The sequence below is a fragment of the Quercus robur genome, chromosome 2 (genome assembly GCF_932294415.1).
Source record: "Quercus robur chromosome 2, dhQueRobu3.1, whole genome shotgun sequence".
Taxonomy (NCBI): domain Eukaryota; kingdom Viridiplantae; phylum Streptophyta; class Magnoliopsida; order Fagales; family Fagaceae; genus Quercus; species Quercus robur.
The window spans coordinates 82453736-82476854 of NC_065535.1; the positions used below are offsets into that span (position 1 = coordinate 82453736).

A 23119-nucleotide genomic window follows, 5' to 3' on the forward strand; every position below is an offset into this window, starting at 1 on the left:
GGACTATCAAAAATCACAGTCTTGTTGGCTGATAGGCCCTTTCCTAGCTAGCGCATCGGCGCACTTGTTGGCTTCACAAAAGCAATGAAGCAGCTTGACTTGAGGAATGCGACTGAAAACAGTCTTGCAATCCACAATAAGGGAGGAGAGGTTAAGATTAGTTCTATTACCATTAGTAATCCATTCAAACACAACCTCTGCATCTATCTCAATCTCAACAGCAGGGATGTTTAGAGATAAACACAATGATAGGCTGTCCCTAAGGGCCCATAGCTCAGCCTCCACGCTAGAAGAGACCCCAATATTACGGGTGAAGCCCTTTATCCAACCTCCATTAGCATCACGGATCAAACCACCTCCACCAACTCTACGCGGGTTGCCCAAGGACGAGCCATCCGTTTTTAACTTCACCCATTCATTGCTCGGCCTCATCCAACGGACCCTCCTAACTTCCCTGGTCACCCCCTTGCCTGGTTTACCAACACAAAATATATATTCAATAGCAGCATGAGTAATGGAAGACCATAAATTCTGGTTAGGCCTAACTCCCTTGAAAGCAATATTGTTCTTATGAATCCAAAATTCCACACCACAAATGAAAACAGAACATTCCAAGGAATCATATCTATTCTATGAGTTTTCGAGTTCAAGTTTTGCTTTAGCCACGCATCAAGGTCAAGCCTGAAGAAATCTGGCATATTCGAGGCTATCATAAATTTGTCCCAAACCGATTTGGCAAAGTTACAGTCGCGCGAGACATGAATAATAGATTCCCTTCCATTGTTGCAGGCTCGGCAGTGAGCATCTTAAGTGATACCCCTCCTAAAGCACTTCCTTAACTAGAATGCTTCGATGGCAGCACTTCCATAAGAAACACTTGATTTTCGGCATGGAATCAACCTTCCAAACCCAATCTCCCTCGAACCTGACAGGTGAATCATTATCACCTTTGGTGATGGTGTAGGCAGTCTTTTGATCAAGATCCCTAGAGGGTGAATAACCCCACACCACTTTATCTTCACACCAATGACTAGACGGAAAAGGAATAGCTCTAAGCATCATGATGATCTTATCTGGAAACACAAAAGGAACACCTGGTGAAGTCCCAAAAGAATTCTTCAATTCTTCCCTTCTTTAGCCAAATGTGCGACATATCACAGATGACATTCAAATAAATGCTACATGGCTTACATCTAAATAAAAATTGGAAGGCATCGGAGGATTCAGGGGATCTTATCCCATAAAGATACATGTATTCCTTTTGTCATTTTCAGTGAACAAAGCATCTAATGGTGTGCCAATCTACCTTTTCATGGGGTTGCTTTATAGTATTGTTTGTGCCTTAATTGAAGTGTCACAGGCACAACGTTGCATACTTGGCGCCCACAGAGTTCATGCTTGTTTAATAGTTACTGTGAGGGCAAGGAGAGTGGCTCTTGGGAAGTAGAGGATCAAATATATATATATATATGTGTGTGTGTGTGTGTGTGTGTGTACTTCCAAGAAATATATATTCTCCCAGAGCATTAACAGTTTGTAAATTAGGAAAATCAGGTTAGACTTTGAGTAGTATCACTCTCAACTTATTTACTTATCTGAATGTTATAATTGGATTTGGCACTCATTTTAAACTGAGGGAGTGAAAATGAAATCTACAGGCTATAGTTTTCACTGATTATATAGTTATAAAAAGAAAAAGAAAAAATAGTGGTAATGGTTTGTCATTTTGTTGAATTAGAATGAATAATCAATTTGTAACATTCGTGAGTGATACATGAAAATGCAACGAAGTTGTCTATAACCCTCTACATCAACCCCATGCTAAAGAAAAGTTGTCAATTTTTTGGATTATCAGGCCATCTTAAGTTCATTACCATCGTGACATCCAAGGGCATCTATGCTTATAGAGTAAATAATGGGTAACAACAATGACTCGCTTTGAGCTCCACTTGAATAACAGTTTTGGTTATGTAAAATTCCGTTGCAAGTCCTCTAATAGAGTGTGACAAAAAACCATAATTGGAGTGACCACAAGTGTTAATATAAAAGCTCATTGAAATATACCCGACTTCAGAGCTTGTACGTGAGACAAAAAGCTTCTGTTTTCGCTGATACGATATCCCAGCTACTGGTATCAATGGGACTGATCCGAATCAATGAACAAGACCTGCACCTGCACCTGCCCCTGCACCTGCATCATGTAGTGATGATGTACAGAAATTTGGAGTGAAATTAAAGCTGCCCAAAAGTTAAACATGGGTGGAACCCACCCTTTGTGGCTAGGGGCATGCAATGTTGTACCTCTCAATCTCAAATGAGCAGAGTGTAGTGTAGTGCAGTGTGTACGTACCTATGGAGGAGAGAGAGGTGGTATTGGTACGAGTACCATTATAATATGTGCTACCTCTTTCATCCATATCATATGAGGACAAAAACGCGTGAGATGAGATCCAAAGAATAAGAATTTGGACGAGAGTTTACATCAGAATTACCTCTGAATCTGATGGTAATAGTATTGCTGACCTTCCCAGTACTCCCACTATAATTTGGCTATAATAAGGCTGTCAAACCCTCTGGTGTCGGTGGCTCGTGGGTCATTTTTCTGTCATAATTTGTGGGTTATTTGATAATGTTGTTTTAGTAACATTATTTTTATTTTTTAGAAATATATATATAAATGAAAAAGTATATGAAAATACGTATAATTTTATTTAAAATTGAAAATTGTTGCTCAAAATTTCATACCAAAAGACCTTGTGTTTTTCGGAAAATTATTGTGCACTCTCGGAGTACCATAAATGCGTAATCCCTTCTCTCACATGAATGGTGGGTCCCACTAATTAAATTCATGATGGAACCCACAATTCTTGTGGGATGAGAGAGTATGCATTTATGGTACTCCGAGAATACCTAATAATTTTCCGTGTTTTTCGAGGCTGCTTCCGCTTCCTAATCCCTCTGTCCTAAATAGTTTTCTCACGTGACAATACATACCCAAGGGTATTGATGATCAACATTGATATACACTAGAAGACATCCCTTTAAGCAATACTTTCATTTCTTAAAAGGATGTGCTAGCATCAATTAGGAAACTGCAGAGCAGTGCTTAATATTAACGTGACCATGCTAATTAATTTTCAGTTTTCTCTTTTCACTACAGAAAGATTGTCTCTTGTTCGTCTATACGATTTTTTATTATGAATGTTTAATGCTGTTTTTCATTGGATAAATGGAAATTTTGTAACTCGATCCCTTCTTTGTCCCCGAAGAGTCCTTAGGAATTCTTCTTAAAAGTCTCACTTAATTATAATGGATGGTTTATTTATATACAGTTTATAATGTTGGTGTGCAGAGAGCATAATTGGGGGGGGGGGGGGGGGGGGTGGTTATTGAGGTGTGGACTGAGCCAAGAAAACTCAAGAAGAGAAAGCTTGGTGTGCTATATGTAGAGCAGCAGCCAAAGGTTTTAATAATATAATCATCGAAGGAGACCCGTGGAACGTGGTTGAACCTCTAAAAGAAATCCTGATTTCTCCCTTTAGGGGAGTATTATAGTTGTTATTGAGGATATTCTTAATGTGGCCAAATCTGCAATGTGTTTGCTCATTGGATAGCTTTTTTTGTCTTGAATTGGGCTAGTTGAGTAGTACAGCCCCGGAAAGAGATGGCCCTTAGCTTAGATTCTCTTATTGTCCGTTTGGATTGAGAGAAAGGGAGGAAGAGTAGAGTAGAATTGACCCAAAACTAACATATTTTTAGCCAATTCTACTCTATTCTGCTCCACTCCCTCTCCTTTCTCCCTCAATCCAAACAAGCCCTTAATATTCTATTTTCTTGCTCAATCAATAAAGTATTTATTCAGCAAAAGCAAATCTACTTTTTTTTATAAGAGAAAAATCAAAACTTTCATTATTGTGAAAATGAGACTACATCCAAAGACAATTGTTGATTAAAAATTGAAGGAGAATCCTCAATCCAATAGCTAAGCGAATCTAAGATTTTTGCTTGCTGAGCTAACATATGTTTTGCCTTAACTCAGCCAATATACATATGTGTGTGTTGCTCTATTCCCTTCTATATTTTTGTGGCTTACGGCCCAGGTTTTGAACATTTATTAATAAAAATCTACGGACAAAATGGGCTTCTGCCCTTTTTAGGAAAATTAATTAGCCTTTTGCCCTTTTTCCAAAACTAAATAGGGAAATGCCCCTATTTTGAAACTCGACTTTCTCAAAATCAAGTTAAAAAAAAAAATTTCTGGAGCCCTATAGTGACATTTTCAAGGACCTATAGTGACGTTTTTAAGGACCTATAGTGGCGTTTTGTAACTTGATATCCATGAAATCGAGTTATAGGCAATAAAATTGCCTATAACTCGATTTCATGGATATCAAGTTACAAAACGCCACTATAGGTCCTTAAAAACGTCACTATAGGTCCTTAAAAACGTCACTATAGGGTTTAACTCGATTTTGAAAAAGTCGAGTTTCAAAAGAGGGACATTTCCCTATTTAGTTTGGGAAGAAGGGCAAAAAGCTAATTAATTTCCCTGAAAAGGGCAGAAGCCCATTTTATCCAAAAATCTACTATTTTTAGTAGTGTAAAAATATTACTTCCACAGTAAGCCTATGTGTTAGTGGAACCATATTTGATCACTATTTAGTCTCAAATACCATCTTCTTTCCTTTCAAAAGAAAAAAAACTATAATTTTCTTTTCTTGGTAGATGAAAATTAATCAGGGAGTAATCAATGTGGCTTCCATACTTGGACGTCACCATAGTAGCACTTTAATTGCTCCTAGCCTAAATCCCTGTTGTGTATTCAATACGAGGGTACAAACTACTGAGTTGCTTGCTGAGCTAACATATGTGTTGCCTTACTTCAGCCTTTTTTTTTTTTTTGCCTCATTTCTTTCTATATTAGCGTGACTTGCAACCCAGGTTTTGAACATATATTAATAAAAATCTACTATTTTTAGTAGTGCAAAAAAAGAAAAGAAAAATCATAATAAGCCTATTTGTTTGTGGGACTGTATTTGATCACTATTTAGTCTTAACTATCATCTTCTTCTTCTTTTTTGGTAGAAGGAAAATAATTAGGGGATGATCAATGTGGCTTCCATACTTAGGGTGAGTTTGGTTCAGCTTTTTGAAAAAGTGCATAATGAAAAAGTGGAGTTTTGTAAAAGTGTATAATGAAAAAGTGGAGTTTCAAAAAGCTGAGTGTTTGGTAAAAACTGTTAAAAAGTGCATAATGAAAAAGCTGAGTGTTTGGCTAGCACTTATAAAAGTGGCTTTTTGAGGGATAAATGACCAAAAAGGACAATGTATATATAAGGGAATTTATTTCATACTTTTTTTTTTTTTTATGTGAGTTTGTTTCATACTTAAATCAATTACTTCATCATACTTAAATCAATTTTTCTTTTTCTAAAAAAATTATTTTTTTCTTACCAATATTAGCTAATAATAATCTACCACTTAAGATTTATTGTGAAAGTATTGTAAAAATATTGTGATAAAAATTGATACTAATATTAATTTGAACGTACTATTAAAATTATTTTTTTCTCTTTCTAAAAAAATTATTTTTTTCCGACAAGTGTTAGCTAATAATAACCTACTACTTAATATTTATTGTGAAAATATTGTGATAATATTTCCTTCTTTTTCATTTTTTTTCTCCTCCACTCACTTACCGCATTTTCTTCTTTTTTTTTTTTTTTTTTTTTCCCTCTTTTTTTCCAGTCCACACACGTACCCACTGGCCACTCTTTTCCTTTATTTCCTTCTTTCCTTTCTTTTTCCATTTCACTTCTCCAAGTTTCCAGAACGTCCCAGAGAGCTCTCCTTCTTCCTCTTTTTCTTTTTTTTTTTTTTTTTTTTTTTTTTTTTCTTAGCTCTTCGTCTGCATGATTCTTCCTTCCTCTTTTTTTTTTTTTTTTTTTTTTTTTTTTTTTTTTTCTTAGCTCTTCGTCTGCATGATTCTTCCTTCCTCTCTTTTTTTTTTTTTTTTTTTTTTCTTAGCTCTTCGTCTGCATGATTCTTCCTTCCTCTCTTTTTTTTTTCTTAGCTCTTCGTCTGCATGATTCTTCCTCTCTTTTTTTTTTTTTTTTTTTTTTTTTTTTTTTTTTTTTTTTTTTTTTTTTCTTAGCTCTTCGTCTGCATGATTCTCATCAAACGAAGATAGATGGGAAATCCAAAAGGGAGGAATGGGTCAGATCGGTGCTTGATCTCTGCCTTCACCGCTGCCTGTCTTCCTCTCCACCGTTGCTTGATCTCTTCCTCACTGCCAACGACATGCGGCGGAAATGGGTCAGCTCGGTTTTTTTTTTTTTTTTTTGGTTATGATTTCATTATTGGGTTTCTTTGTAAAATTGTGTAAAATTGGTTTGATTTTGTTGATTTTGTGTTTGGATTATCAAATGTTGAAATGGGTTGTGGTGGTAGATCGGTGATTGTTGGGTGGTGCTTTGTTTGTATTTGGTTGATACTTTCTTGACCGGTGTTGGTCTGTAACAGAGGAGCGGAGAAGAGAAAAGGGCAAAGTTTATTGGTGATGGGTATTTTAGTATTTTCACTATTGCAACGGTAATAATACAAAACGCGCTCTGCGCGTTTTCATTTATGGACCCCTGAGGGTCCATAAGCCATTCCGCGTTTTCCTTCAGTTTTTTCTGAAAGTTCAAAACGCAACTTTTGTATAAAAGTTGCGTTTTGAGCTTACCAAACGCAAAACTGGTCTGAGCTTTTTTGAAAAAGCGCCTTTTGGACTTCAAAAGCTGAACCAAACGGGCACTTAGAAGTCACCATAGTAGCATCCTAATTGTTCCCGGCCTAGACTCTTGCTATGCATGCAATACAAGGGTACAAGGAGCACTACTGAGCTGCTTGCTGAGCTAACATATGTGTTGCCTTAATTCAATAAAAAAAAAAAGTGTTGCCTTATTTCTTTCTCTATTAGCCTGACTTACGCTTAGGTTTTAAACATTTATTAATAAAAAGATAATATTTTTAGTAGTGCAAAAAAAAAAAAAAAAGTTTCATGGTAAGCCTAATTTTTTGTGGAACTATATTTGGTCACTATTTAGTCTCAACTATCATCTTCTTTCCTATAAAAAAAATAATAAAACCTATCATCTTCTTTTTTTTGGTAGAAGAAAAATAGTTAGGGGTAGGGCTATAAAGAAAACTGACAAACTGAATGGACCGATTGAAATCGCCCTAACTGAGTTTTTTTTTTTTTTAATTTTTTTTTTTGGTTTCAGTTTAAATTTTTAAAAAAAACCAAAATTGATCGGTTCGGTCTCGGTTTTAGTGAAAATAATACCAAACCAACTGAAACTGACTGATATATATATTATTATATGTAAAATATGTTTAATATATGTATGTTGCCTTAGTGGTTAACACGCGTGATAAACTACATCGTTTTGGGTTTTATTTAAATCTAGACATCTAAACCCTAGCATCTCTTTCTCATTTAGCCGCCCATCCCTACAATCGTTTTTCCTCTCTCTTCTTTGCAAATACTTTCCTCTTCTCAGTCACTCTATCCCCCCTCTCTCTTTCTCTCTCTCATCCCTTACCTAGTTTTTTAGCCACCATCTTTTTCTCTTAGATGATAGGCCATTGGAGATTAGAAGACTCTCCAGTGCTACCACTCTCTTGGCTTAGATTTAATTTGTTTGGGTTTATATTTCGGGTTTGTTATTTGTTTCTTTGATCTTGTTTTATTGGGTTTGTTGTTTGTTTCTTTTATATGTTTTTTTTTAATTATTTAATTTTATCTTTCTTTGTTTACTTTCTTCGCTTACTTTCTTAGAAAATAGATGAGGTAAGGAAACCGAATAAACCGACCATTGTTTTCCCGGTTCGGTGTCTTGCGGTTTTCTTTTTGTCTCGGTCGGTATCGGTTTTGAAGTTGGCAAAATCAAGGGTATCGGTTCGGGGTAAAATATGGCCTTCACACCGACCGAAACTAACCGATTACAACCCTAGTTAGGGGCAACATAGGGGTACAAGGAGCACTACTGAATTGCTAGTGCATTAGGGGGGACTTGAACTCACATCCAAAGTTGTACTCGCTCAAGTTCTTTACCACTAGACTACCAACCCAGTTGGAAATTAACATCTTTCATATGTAGACAATCAACAACTAAACATTGAAAAAAAAAAAAAAAAAAAGAGGCATTGTAATGGAAAGAGTTATTGAAGTTGAGGTCAAAAATCACTCTGTTGTTTTTATTTATTTATTTTTTTATGGGAGCCAAAATGACTCCTTGTTCACCTATAGTTGTAGTTGTCCATGCATTCAAGTTTTAATTGGAAAGTCCAGCTAGCAAAGGAATTACATGTAAAGAATTTAATGGTGGAATGAGACTCAAAAGCTTATATTGATGGCCTTCTGAAGACAGATGATTCTCCATCATGAAAAATATTTATGTCCTCGGACCATACAAGCCTGTGGGGAAACCAACTACTTAACAGAAAAAATACAAGTTTTGGACAGAACCAAGGCCTTGTATGGTCCTCGGACCCAAGCCTGTGGGGAAACCAACTACTTAACAGAAAAAATACAAGTTTTGGATACAACCTGGACGTTATATGGCCCTTAGACTCTTCCCGGAGAGGAGTTACCCATTAATAGTTGGGTTAGTCCCTAGACTGAATGGAATCCCCAGTCTGCCCTTGGATCCTCAATACCAGGGGAACTGATGTGATTGTAATAGGGCCAGGTGTTATCAAAAACACTGCCAAAGTCCCTCACTACTCAGCAACCCTCTCGGATGGTTTATTCTGAGTTTATCATTCTCGGACGGTTGCCTCACATGCATTACGGAGCTCTCAGCTGTTATCTCAGTTAGTCTCATAAGTTAATATACTGTGAGTTAGCATTAATGTACTTGATAATGTCGATGAGTTCAAATTAGTAGCTTTCTATTTCAAGGTTTCCTATTCTAAGTATCATTAAAGGAAAATACATATGTGGTACCCCATTCACAAAGTAATTGCTGTAGAAAAGAAAAGTATTTAGAAGGAAACAGATCCATCTCTTATTAAAACAAAGAAATAGTACAACGTACAATGAAAGAGCTTGAATAAGCTCACACTGAAAACTAACTACATAAGCAAAAAGAAAAGATACAAGGAAATGAGGAAAAGACAGAAGAAGAGGAACAGAGAAGAGAGATGTAGCAGTTCCAGAACGTTGTCTACGGAAACCATTCCTCAATACTTTTACATGCCCATAACTCAAGCAGCAAAAGGGCCTAACATGGAGCTAGCACCTTTGAAGAAAAGGTGCAGGGAGCGGGGTGTTCGCCGGTGGCCACCCAGGAAGTTGATGAGCCTCCATGTTAGCCACGTCTGCGATAGAGCAGACGGCGCTGATGGCGGAGAACCTTACTTCTGACGCACCAAGAATCTGATGCGACTAGTACCTACTTCGGATTTTGACTGAAAGAGGCAGAGATACCATCCCCGCCTTATCAAAACGGAAGATTATCTTGAGTCTGTGTCTCCCCTGTCTAGACCGCACCACCTTGAGTCTCGGAAGGATCTGGTGCCTCTGTGGCAGGTGTAGTTCCTTCACCCCCACCCGTGCCTTAAACATACTGCACTAAGGGTGGATAGCACTGGATATGGAGACTGTGATTATGGCTGAAGGATTATGATTTTGAAGGGAGCCGAAGGGTTTATATGGAAGGGGAATAACCTCCTATCCTACTTATATAAAGGGCAATTTGGTGGCATTTAATTTATGCAGGTTTCCAAGGAATGCTACGGACAAGACGGTTTTGGCTCGATTTCCAACACCATCTGCAACCATAAGATTTGAAGATCCTCGTGAAGACGCGCCTCGAGTACTGAAATGTCAAAGGACACCGCGTGAGTAAAAACTGAAGGGATGCCTCTTAATTCGGCACATCTCCCATGCAAACGGAAAAACACCAACATCAATAAAGTACAGAATTTGAGCAAGCCATGATGTGGGCCTAACATCACCAAAACCCTCCTCCCCAACTAAAAGTCGGGCAGCAGGATTTTGAGGGGCTATTGTGGGGCAAGAATTCATGGCCCAGGCCCACTCTGCATTAGGGCCCAAGGCCTAAGCCGAGGAGAGCTATTGCCGAGGACGCATAATGAAAGCCCAAAAAAGGCCCAAGGATATGGCCGAGGACGATCTTATGCTCAGCACCTCACAAAACGCCTGAAGAAAATGACAAACTCAGTACAGGGGCAGGACAAGGGAGAAAGCTGCCAACATCGTAATACAGAATCCTGCATCTGACAAGCCCCCATACTCCAAACCATGTTATTTAACTTTTCCAACCACCCCCAACCACTCAAGGTATGGATTGACAGGACATGTCTGCACCCCAGAAATTAAAACTTACACGTGGACACAATAAGGGGAAGGGGGGAAAATCCTACAAAAGGGAGAAGGGGAAGGATACTATGCTCCTCGGACGCTGCCCGAGGACTTAAATCCTACAACCCGCAATAATGGAAGGCTTAGCTAATCAAGCCAAATCCACCCATATATAAGCTTCCATAAAAATCACGACTAAATCGCTGACCTGTGACCAAGGTCCTGCCTTTCAAGCCCATTCTCTACAAATCATCTTGTTAGGGCCCTTTACTTACGAGCCCAATGTCATTCTTGGGCCGTTAAATAATCGTGACCCTACAGGTTCGGTTTCAGTTTAAATTTAAAAAAAAAACCAAATTGATCGTTTCGGTCTCGGTTTTAGTGAAAATAATACTGAACCAACTAAAACCGACCAATATTTATTATTATATGTAAAATATGTTTAATATATGTATGTTGCCTTAGTGGTTAACACGCATGTTTTGGGTTTTATTTAAATCTAGACATCTAAACCCTAGCATCTTTTTCTCATCCAACCGCCCATCCCTACAATCATTTTTCCTCTCTCTTCTTTGCAAATACTTTCCTCTTCTCAGCCTCTCTCTCTCTCTCTCTCTCTCTCTCTCTCTCTCTCTCTCTCTCTCTCTCTCTCTCTCTCTCTCTCTCTCTCTCTCATCCTTTACCTAGTTCTTTAGCCACCATCTTTTTCTCTTAGATGATAGGCCATTGGAGATCAGAAGACTCTCCAGTGCTACCACTTTCTTGGCTTGAATTTAATTTGTTTGGATTTATATTTCGGGTTTTTTATTTGTTTCTTTGATCTGGTTTTATTGGGTTTGTTGTTTGTTTCTTTTATCTGTTTTTTTTTTTTTTTTTTTTAATTTTTAATTTTATCTTTCTTTGTTTACTTTCTTTGCTTACTTTCTTAGAAAATAGATGAGGTAAGGAAATCGAATAAAATGATCATCGTTTTCACGGTTTGGTGTCTTGCGGTTTTCTTTTTGTCTCGGTCGGTATTGGTTTTGAAGTTGGCAAAATCAAGGGTATCGGTTCGGGGTAAAATATGGCCTTCACACCGACCAAAATTGACCGATTACAACCCTAGTTAGGGGCAACATAGGGGTACAAGGAGCACTACTAAGTTGCCAGTGCATTAGGGGGGACTTGAACTCACATCCAAAGTTGTACTTGCTCAAGTTCTTTACCACTAGACTACCAACCCAGTTGGAAATTAACATCTTTCATATGTAGACAATCAACAACTAAACATTGAAAAAAAGAAAAAAAAAAAGGAGGCATTGTAATGGAAAGAGTTATTGAAGTTGAGGTCAAAAATCACTCTGTTGTTTTTATTTATTTATTTTTTTTATGGGAGCCAAAATGACTCCTTGTTCACCTATAGTTGTAGTTGTCCATGCATTCAAGTTTTAATTGGACAGTCCAGCTAGCAAAGGAATTACATGTAAAGAATTTAATGGTGGAATGAGACTCAAAAGCTTATATTGATGGCCTTCTGAAGACAGATGATTCTCCATCATGAAAAATATTTATGTTATTAGAGGATATTAATAGGAGGTCATTAGATTTGTAAATTGGCTTTAAACTTTAAAGAACAAGTTTGAAGAATGTTTATTGCCTCGCCTCAATCTTTTCCAGTTGAGTTTGCATCAGCCTCAAGGCATGTTCGTAATTCTAATTCCCCTAGTCTAATGTGATGGTCTTTCTCGCAAACGCATTTATTCCGGAGTGGTTTGTCGAGAAGGGATAGATTGGTTCCATTTCCGACTTCCTGTACTTTCAAAAATAAAAAATAAAAACACATATTATATGGTCATTATTATGGTTTGGTGAGGCTGTGTGTGTGTGTGTGTTTTAAAAAGAGGGGTTTTGAAAGGAAAGTGAAGAGAGCCACTTTTCAAAAGGGTGCCTGTGAAGCAACAATGGCCGACAGTGCCACCTCTTGTGTGTGAGTTTTTTTTTTTTTTTTTTTTTTTTTTTTTTTTCTTTTTTTTTCTGTGGGTTTGATGGCTGTGGTGGTGGCGATGGTGGTTGTTGTGGCTATGGTTTGGTGGTATGATGTTTGATTTTTTTTTCCTGTGGGTTTGGTGGTTGTGGTGGTGGATTTGCGACTGTGGCGGTGGATTTGTGACTGTGGTGGTGGATTTGATTTTTTATTTTGTTTGTGGGTTTGGTTGTCTTCTGGTGGTGGTGGCGTGGGTTGTATTTTTGGATAGAGAAATATATTATTTTATTGTAGGTGATATATTATTTTATTGTAGAGGATATATTATTTTATTACGTTGATAGCTAAAATAGATCCACTGCTGTAGCATATGTATAGGTATAATAGATAAAGTAACTTTTGGTGGAGCTAAAAAGCTAAATTTTTAGCTCCACTGCTGTGGATGCTCTAATGGAATTTCAAATCTTGATGAACTTATTAATTTACACTAATTAGTAATTACCGTAACCTAATCGCCCCATAATAAATGAACTCGTCGGCACATACATTAAAAACTGTCGCACATTCCGATTCTACCCTCCCGGCCGTTAAGCTTCCCAATTATACGTAACATTCCACGCGCATTCATTGCGCGTGTTGAAACTGTACCCCGTTCCCCAAAGGCACAGCAATCTAACAAATCCCAAGTCGCCACGTTTCACCATCTCAAAGATATTTCCAGGAGACAAAAAATCTCCTACAACGACCCCTTTCTTCACCTCTTGCAACCCCACACTCACAATCTCCCCACGTCACACCCATCCAGGGTCATCCTCGACATATAACATCAACCCACGAGGTCAATTTCGTCCAAAAATAAAAATAATACCCCAAAAAGCGTGTACGTGGGACTCACTGAACTCTATATGACTAAAAAGCAAAACGTCCTTTCCCTTCGTTTCTCCTTTTATAAATACTTATTAGGACAGTTATTAGGGTTTTTCAGCCTCATTGGGAAGGTAAGGATTTCGTGAGAGAGTGACACAGATAGAGAGAGAGAAAATGTAAGCATATACAATACAAATGACCCATTTCTTCTCTCTGTCCGTACACTTCTAAAGGGTTTCTTCATTTCCCAGTTTTTCTATATATATAATGATCAAAGCAAAGCAAAGATACCCACACACCACAACTCATCAGTGAGAGAAGAAAAAAAAAAGGCTCTGTAAAGTTTCTCTGTCCGTACATAGAGTCAGCCATTTTTTTCTTTGAGCTTTGAGTTTTTTGAGAGAGCCGAAATATATATATATATGTATTATACAACAACAACAATGACGTGGTCAGACGGTGTGACTGAGTCAACCCAGAGGCCACAGACTCGCCCAACTCAACTCCCTTACTTGCCTCCACACCTCAGAAACAAGTCCAACAATGGTGCTATTTCCTCCATGCCCACTTCTTCTCTCAACGACGACTATGCCAACAACAACGCCAACTCGTACGGCTTTACTACTGAGTCAACTCAACTTCCACTCGGCCGAGGAGGTCATGGTTACGGCCACCGTGGCCGTGGTGGTGGCCGTGGAGGACGTGGACGGTTCCACCAAACCCAAGAGCAAGACCCGTACAATATCGCTTCCAAATTTGGGGAACTAGAGGTCAACGTTGACGACGACTCACCAGAGTCAACGAATTTCGCCGCCTACGAGGACATTCCGGTGGAGGTGAGTGGGTCGGAGGTACCATCGCCGGCGAGTAGCTTTGAGGAGATAGACTTGGGTGAGAGTCTGAATAGGAATATAAAGCGGTGCAAGTACGTGAAACCCACTCCGATTCAGCGTCACGCTATTCCCATAGCCTTGGCTGGTAGAGACCTCATGGCTTGTGCCCAAACTGGGTCTGGCAAAACCGCTGCGTTTTGCTTCCCAATCATCCACGCCATTCTCAAGCTCAACCGTTCTTCAAAGCCGGGTCGGGTCGCTTTCCCGCTCGCTCTCATTCTGTCCCCGACTAGAGAGTTGGCTTGTCAGGTTTTATTTTCTTTTTCTCAAAATGGGTTGTATTGAATATTGGGGTTTTTATTTTTAATGTGTATTTTTGTGTGGTAGATTTATGAGGAGGCGAAGAAGTTTGCGTATCAGACTCGGGTCAGGGTCGTTGTTGCCTATGGTGGGGCTCCGATTGTTCATCAGGTTTGTGGTTTTTGATATATATATTTTTATAATGTTGCTCATACTTGTGTTGTGAGCTTGGGGCTTTTTGTTTTGTTGGGTTTTTCAAATATGCTTTGTTTATTATACATAGATTGTATTTGCCCTGTGTTGGGTTGTTAGGAAAAGATATGGAATAGAAAATGGAAATTTGAATTGACTTTTATCATATTGAGTATCTTAATAAAATACTCTAGGATGAGTTTGCATTTCAATACCCTCTTATGTTATACCACCCATGATGTCTTATGTTCTGCTCTTCACTTTTCATGGTGGTAGTGGTGGTGGTTGTTTTTATTTATTTATTTTAGGTATTACTTTTCCTGTGATTTTTGTTTCTTTTCTGTCCATTGCATCACGTGGATTGATTGCTAACGTGATATACTGTAGGTGCCCAGATTAGGGAGTAAGGACATCTTTAGAGTTATGTTGTGCTGACCCAATTTCTCCTTATTATGTCATCTTTGCCATCATTCCCCACATTATCGAACCCCACTTTGTGAATGGCTTGTATTTATAAATTTCTTGCAGTATGTTAAGGAACTATATCAAATTTTTCATTAGATTCTTTCATTTTTGTTGTTATGTATTTTTATGCCTTACTGTAGGGACCTCTTGTTGGTTTGTATAGAATGTATTATATTGTCAGATAGTCAGATAGCGCATTGGATCAAGTCCAAGTATTTTTATTGATACATCTTCTGTATGTTGTGTTTGTCAAATGTATTGTTCTGTTCATGTTTTTAAATCGGTTTATATGCCCACAGGGTTTCTTAACTTACAATTGTTTGTGCTTTTATTGTCCCAATTTTCTTAGTACCCGTGGGCTACAACCATGGGAAATTACCCTCTTTCGATCCTTGGTAAATATGAGATTCAATTCCTCATGTTTGTCGTTTCCACTTTCCTTCTAACTTTTGATTCTGCAGTTACATAACTTGGAAAAAGGTGTTGACATCTTAGTGGCCACTCCGGGGCGGTTAGTGGATATGATTGAGAGAGCCAAAGTTTCACTTAGTATGATAAAATGTTTGGCATTAGATGAGGCTGACCGGATGTTGGACATGGGTTTTGAGCCCCAGATCAGGAAGATTGTGCAGCAAATGGACATGCCTCCATGTGGTTCAAGGCAGACAATGTTTTTCAGTGCTACTTTCCCAGATGAGATACAGGTCTGTTGACATTTTTCCCTGCTCATGTTCATATCTTGCTCTTGTGCTTATTTTTGTGTGTGTGGGCAATGAGTTAGATTAGTAATTTTCTGCATAATTCTGGCATATATAAGCCATATGAAAATTGGACATTGTGCAGACAAAACAGATAATTCCCAAGGACGTCTTTTATGTCTGATCTGCTTGTCAATCTCATTTCTGGTTCTCATTGAGCAGATTATTTGGTAAAAGATCATTTTGCATTCTCTAAACTGAGTGCTAAGTCTTCTCTTTGTTGTATATAGTTTGAGAAATGCTACTGGAAATCTTCATATTAGATTGTGCATTGTAATATAATTTGATAAGTGATTTCTGACTTCTTCATAGATATAGACTCCTATTCATTGTAACCCTGTCCATCTTTGGTTTGTTTTTGAATCATTTGCTGGTAAATCTAATCTGTTTGAGCCTTAATTTCTCTTCTTCTTTTTTTTTTTTTTTTTTTTTTTTTTTTTTTTTTAATTTTTAATTATAATTAAAATAAAAATGCAAGGTACTCTTGCATAATAATGAGAATTGTGTTTCTTTGTAGTTCTATTTTATGTACTTGCTCCTATGACAGAGAGTATGTGTCTTAGTTCTGTGAAGGCTGATCAGTTGACTTTGATTTTGGTTAGTGCATTGAACCTGAACAATGTAAATCGTGGTTGGGCCTGGACTGGTTTATCTGTATATGATTTTTTTCATTAATTTTAGTATGTGTCAGGAATGATAATGTATGAATTTGCATAGTGTTTATAACATTCATACTTGCAGAGACTTGCATCGGATTTTCTTTCAAACTATATATTTCTGTCTGTTGGGAGAGTGGGTTCCAGCACTGATCTTATTGCTCAAAGAGTCGAATTTGTTCCCAATATGGATAAAAGAAACCATCTTATGAACCTCCTTCGAGGTCAAGAGGCAAATGGAACCCATGGCAAGGTAGACTGAGTTTTGTTGTTTACAAATTACCCATTCCTTTGCTTCGTAGTTTCACAGTGCTGGCCGTCGATTTGTATACTTTTGCATGGATGGTTATGTTATTTATACGATAAATGTGGCCTCAACTGTTAGCATAAGCTGCTGATCATAAACCATTTCATTTTTTGGTCTGCGCAGCATGCCTTAACCTTAATATTTGTTGAGACAAAGAGAGGAGCAGATGCATTAGAACACTGGTTGTCTTTGAATGGTTTTCCAGCAATTGCAATACATGGTGACAAAGTGCAAATGGTTAGCTCAAATTCTCTTTCTTTCAATGTTTTCATGTCTGTGCATCGGCAACAATGGTAACTGTTGCCAACTATGCACTTCTGTTTATATTTTGATTTAGAGCAATTTTTTATTTTACTATTTATGCAAATAGGCTCTCCATTTGATTCAGGTAGAGAGACTATTACTGTGTTTTTTCTAAAAATTCAATATTAATAATTGAAAGTATATTTTTTAGGAGAGAGAACGGGCTTTGAAATCATTCAAAAGTGGTTATACTCCCATTTTAGTGGCAACAGATGTTGCTTCACGAGGTTTGGACGTTCCACATGTTGCCCATGTCATCAATTTTGACTTGCCAAAAGATATAGATGACTATGTCCATAGGATAGGGAGAACAGGTCGTGCTGGTAAATCTGGTCTTGCAACTGCCTTTTTTAGTGACCAGAACATGCCTCTTGCAAAGGCACTTGTTGAACTCCTGCAAGAAGCAAATCAGGAAGTTCCTCTTTGGCTTAATGATTATGCTAAGAGGGCATCAAATATTGTTGGTGGTGGTCGGGCCCGACGGTTTGGGGGCAGCAAGTTTGGTGGATATGACTTTCGTAGAGATGCCCAATATGAGATTGAGAATGATCCCTATTCAAGCACTTATGGCAGTTTTGATGGTACTACTTCCTCTTATGATCTTTCTCATACTAATTCCTATGCTGCTACTGGTGTTGACTCTTACTCTACTGGTTCATATGGGCATGAATTTAGTCATGAAACTGTTGAAGCCAGTGGTTGGGACTAGACTACTGGAGCCTCTCCCTCCGTCTCTTGACTTCTGTTCTCTTGAAGCAGTATATCTATATATGGTAAATAAAATACGTGATCATAGGTTTTGCATACAAATAGCTTCTGAAGACTAACTGCAGACTGGAAACAGATAAACAGATAGAGTATAATCCTTAGAGCTCCCAATCTAGATGATGTTCATCCAAATGAGAATGAAGCTTTACTGGGTATTTTTTTGTAGGGGTACAAGGAATAGTTCTTACTTGTCTCATTTTGATCAAATGCTGTCTATCAGAGCTTTCTTTTGACTGTTAAACTATATTTCTCACCAGTTGAGTATATCAAGCTTCTACTTTAAGTTGTGAAGGAGCTTTTTGCAATATATGGTAGCTGTTTGTAATGAGGAATATTTTACAATGTGTAAAGCTTCATTACTTTAATATCAGCATTGAGTCCAGCTACGAGTTTAGAATTTCACCCAAGTTATTTTGAATGATTGATTCTCTTGTTTGGATTTGAATTTTTGCTTCAATGTGGTCTGCCATGTTAGGTGGTTTGTGATTCCATTTTGATGATTTGTATCGTGCAATTGTGACATTTCATTAAATTTTCTCTTATGTGAGGCAATGGGAATAGACTCAAAATGAGGGAAAATCATAAGAGAGGGTTTTGATGTACAATTATGACCTAATAAATTTATCTGTTTTCAATCATACAAAAGGGTGTATAAAGTTGGGGTTTATGCCTAATAAGCTTCATCAACGAAAATAGCCAAATAGCGCGCGCACACACACACACACATATATATATATAGATCTACCACTTTTTTGATACCCGAGTTTGGTGAAATCGAGTTTTTCATGGTACTCGAGTTTATAGAAAACTCGAGTACCATACAAATTTTTCAAAATTTTTTGGGAGTATATTTTTCAAAGAATTCGAGTTTTTAGAACTCGAGTTTCACAAACTCGAGTTTCAAAAAAGTAATAGATGTCTAAATATTTCCAAAACAAGGGTAGATTGCTAATTTTTTTGCTAAATAGTGGTAATGGGCCATTTTTGCCCAGCTTCATCTACTAAATTAGCCTGAAAAAAGAGATCCCTCATCTACTTTCATTTTCTAATTAATTACCTTTAAAAAAAATAGCCATTTTCTATTATTGTGGAACATAAGAGCATCAGCAAAAGGCTGTGGAACATTTAATTATAACAGGTCAACATGCTTTGCTAACCAAACCCAAAATGACGACCCCAAAATTGGGCTAGCAGCTAGCTTCATTTCTAGCAACTTCAAGCTACAGTGATGAAGTTTTTGTAACCTACATCTTTCACTAAAAATTTAATATGATTATATATTTTGAAAATTTAATCATTGAATTGTGTGTTATTTATGTTTTTTAACATATGTCAAATTTTGTGTCGATGAGATATTGTTTATGATTTGAACTATAAACTTATTTTTTATGTATAATTCTAGATCACAAAATCTTAAAATTTAAACATTTGTCTGATGACATAGCTATTTGATATTTGATTTTCTAGAAATTTTGAAGCATATGAAAGATATAAGAAGAAAACATAATTTAATGGTGAATTTGTCAAAATTCACATTCATTACATTCAATAAAAAGATATTGAATGGAGTTATAGCATTAGACTGCAACAAAGTTTGTTGTTAAACTTCACCAAATTTAAACAAATCTGACTTGGATAGTAGTCTAGCAAGATATAGATCATGTGCATTGGCTGATCTAGGGTACGTTTGATAAGAGATTTCTAGTAATGTTGTTTAAGTTTTTTGGAAATACCTATGGGTGAAAAAGTGTGAAAATATGTATTGTGGTGTTTAAACAATAGTTTTCATTGTTTAAACACCGTTACCAATCTCTCTCTCTCTCTCTCACAACTAGATTAGAGAGTATCAATCATTGATGGTAAAAATCTCCCGATCTCGACCTTGTCCTTGAGGTAGTAAAAAAAGAAAAAAAGACCCAAAAAAAAAAAAAAAACTCAACTCAACATGGTAGGTGAGGGTTGTCTCACAGATGTACCTTTGACAGTGATAAAACACACTTCTTTCTTCAGGCCTTTCAAGAAGCATTAGTTAGATGAGATGTTGCCCGATCGAGAAGCTAATGGAGGACTTTGCTTGGTTGATTATTTGACCTGATGACTAACTCTTTTAAACTTGTAGACATTGTTGAATATCTTATAATAATTCCCTTTTTTTATTATTAATTTTTTTATACAAGATAGAAATTCTACTCTAATATAATCTAAGTGTATATATGTGTGAAACTCTCTCCTTCCGTTTCAACCTCGGCTCTTGTCTCCAACTCTACAAGAACTTTGTACTTGTGGAGTGACCATCACACCAAGTGTGTGCGATGGTGGGAATTTGAGGACTTAAGATATATTCCTTCCGTCCAAATTGTTGATACTATTTAGAAAATCCAACTTTTTAAAGAAACATCTTTTAATACATTGTCTGTCAATTAAAAACGTACAATTTTTCAAAACATTCCTCATTAATTTAAACTAAGGAGAAAAAATAGCATTGACATTTTAAATAAAATAAAGGATAAGATATGAATTTTATTTATTAATTTATGAAAGATGACCATTTTGGGACATTTTAAAATGAAATAGATGACCAATAATTTAAGATGGAAGGAGTAGTAGTGATTTAAAAATTGACAGTAATTCTTTGACTGTGTGAGCGTTTGGGCTCCGCGTTCGCTGCGTCTGCGTTTTCCAGTTCGCGTTTTCTCTTTTTTTTTTTTTTTTTTTTTTTTTTTTGGCCCGCTTTTGTTGACTTTGGGAGACAAATTTCACTATTATGAACAGTAAATGTACTGTTCACGTACTGTGCTGTTACTGTTCACATATAAAAAATATTAAAAATGGGTCCCACGGTACTATTTACACATTTAAAAATTATTTTGCTACAGTGTTTTCAGCAACAATTTTCAGTTTCAGCAACAATAAGCTGTATCCAAACGGACCCTGTGTTTCAATTTGGGCGACTTCATGGAGGAGTCAAATGCTAATATAATACAGTCTTGAGATTTAATTTTAATTAATAAAAACCTTGAGTACAATTATATTTTTATGATGGAATAAAATATAATTAATAGTAAGTTTGGGCTTGCCATGAGTTGACAAGAGTTCTAAGACCCATTGGAGCTAGGCTTTAATTTTCCCTTTGGTCACATACTCATATCTCAAGCCACATATGACATAACTAAATCCCAATTGGGTTGACCATCTGATTATAAAAGGATTAGTTATTAGTTAATGAAAAAAAAAATGCAAAATGATACTGCAATCAAGGTACGTTAAAAATTAGAAGAGAAAAGTTATCTTTCATTCTAGAAAACCGTATGTTTGTAGAAACAAGAAGAAGAAACGTTCTCCTTCAAGAGTTACTGGGAAGGAAGAGATCTCCCCCTCTCGGGATCCTTGTGGTTATTCAGGTGAAGGTTAAAGTATTCACAAGATCAAGTATTTTCTACAATTCCTTTTGAAATTTACTGCAAGGTATGCATTCTTGGAAAACTCTATCTAAGATTCAATTTTTCATGTGATCCTGACAAATAGAATAATAAGATGGAGTCTTTAATTTGTCTATTCAGCGCTGCAACATAACCTTATTACCAAGTAATAGTGATAGAGACAGTGCTGTCTTGTGAAAGCTAATTAAATCTAAGCTAACAGCCATCTAATCTACTTTAATTGGTTAATCTAGCCCTAAACTTCCATAAATTAAGATTCAGGCTCTCAATCAACTCTAAGTATCTGTTTGGGTACAGTTGAAACAGACATAGCCTCTGCGTTTTGGCGCTTCTTTTTTTTTTTTTTTTTTTTGAGAAAGTGCACTGGCGTTTTTTTGCTTTTCCAGTGGGTCCCATGCACTATTTACGGGACCCACAAATCTCTTTTTTCAACAAAATTTTCATTAAAAATGGGTCTTACGGTACTATTTACACATTTAAAAATTATTTTATTATAGTATTTTCAGTTTTTAACAAAATAAATAGTATCCAAACACACCCTAAGTGTAAGTCCAAGTTGTGGCCTATTAGAAAGTTCAAGTCCTTTTATCCCCTTTTAGTACCCGTTTGGTTTGGACGTTTTACTGTGTTTCAATGTTTGCGTTTTGGGCATAGGACCCACACTACAGTAAACGCGTCCTTCTTCTTTCTTTTTTTTTTTTTTTTTTTTGTGTTTTCACGTGTTTCAGGAGTAATGCGGCTACTGTTCATGCACTATTCATGAACAGTAGCCGCAAATGTTGACTTTTCCACAGTGAACAGTGCATTTGTGCACTGTTCACGGACCCACAAATTCCACTTTTCAGCAATTTTTTCATTAAAAATGGGTCCCACAGCACTATTCACACATTTAAAAAATATTTTGTTACAGTGTTTTCAGTTTCAGCAAAAATAAACTCAATCCAAACAGAACCTTATTCTCTCCCTCTTCGATTGTCAACAAAAAGTACAAAAACATTTCTTTATCTTTTTTTTCTTTTGTTGCTGGTATTTATAAAATATAATATTATTTTAATGAGATAGATTGCAAAGAATGTAATTTAAGAGCACTCACAGCAGTGGTGCTAAAAAACTATTTTTAGCACCACAAACTACAAATATTAGACTGCAGCAGTATAACTATATCTAAAAATTTTAGCTCTTGAGCTATAGTGCACAACCATCTATAGCTGTGCACTGTAGTTCAAGAGCTAAACCCAAAAAATATTTTTTATTCTCCCTTTGCTTTAAAATATTGTTTTAATTCACCCAACATGTTTTACTCTGTCTTTCTTCATTGAGCTTCTCAGACACCTCTCTCTTCTCATTCTCCCTCAATTCAATCTTCATTGAGCTTCTCTCTTTTGTGCCTCTCTGAGTAAATCGTTGCCATCTTGCCGCTGATGGGTTGCCGTCACACTACTGAGGATCGCCATCGTGCTGTTGGATGGATCGCCGTCTTGCCGCTGATGGGTCACCGTCATGTCGCGATGGATAACACCATGCCGCTAGGTAGATCGCCGCCGTGCCGCCCCTCTTTGGGTGGATCGTGGTCGTGGGTTGCTAGATTTTGTGGTGGGTTCGGGTGTGGATGAGTTTGCAGTTGGCTTGTGTTGGCCTTTGATGGTTTGGATTGGTGGTTATTGGCGGTGTGCCGATTGGTGAAGAACATGGGTTTTGTGGGTTTGTGGTGGTGGATCGTGGCTGGTGGCAGATCGATGGTGGGTTTTGCCATGAATTGGTTGTGAGTTGGTGACCGGGTTGGCTTGACATAGCAGTGAGTGGTGGTGATGGTGGTGGTGCTGTGAGGGGCTGTGGGTTGAAGAGAGGGAAGAGAGGGAGAAGACAGAGATAAAGATGAATAGTGAGAAAAA

General features: G+C 37.1%; 1 protein-coding gene and 1 long non-coding RNA gene across 2 annotated transcripts; both read left to right on the forward strand.

Annotated features, from left to right (window-relative positions):
• The first annotated feature begins 5615 nt into the window (after window positions 1-5615).
• On the forward strand, window positions 5616-6560 carry LOC126715358 (uncharacterized). The gene is made up of 2 exons (XR_007651850.1): window positions 5616-6315; window positions 6523-6560. It is a non-coding gene; the product is annotated as an uncharacterized LOC126715358 (long non-coding RNA).
• Window positions 6561-13304: 6744 nt separating this feature from the next.
• LOC126715359 (DEAD-box ATP-dependent RNA helicase 37-like) lies at window positions 13305-18232 on the forward strand. The gene is made up of 6 exons (XM_050415932.1): window positions 13305-14347; window positions 14426-14509; window positions 15457-15699; window positions 16495-16662; window positions 16840-16953; window positions 17171-18232. Exons 1-6 carry the CDS (start codon window positions 13628-13630, stop codon window positions 17726-17728), a joined length of 1887 nt encoding a protein of 628 aa, XP_050271889.1. The 5' UTR covers window positions 13305-13627; the 3' UTR covers window positions 17729-18232.
• The last annotated feature ends 4887 nt before the right edge of the window (window positions 18233-23119 follow it).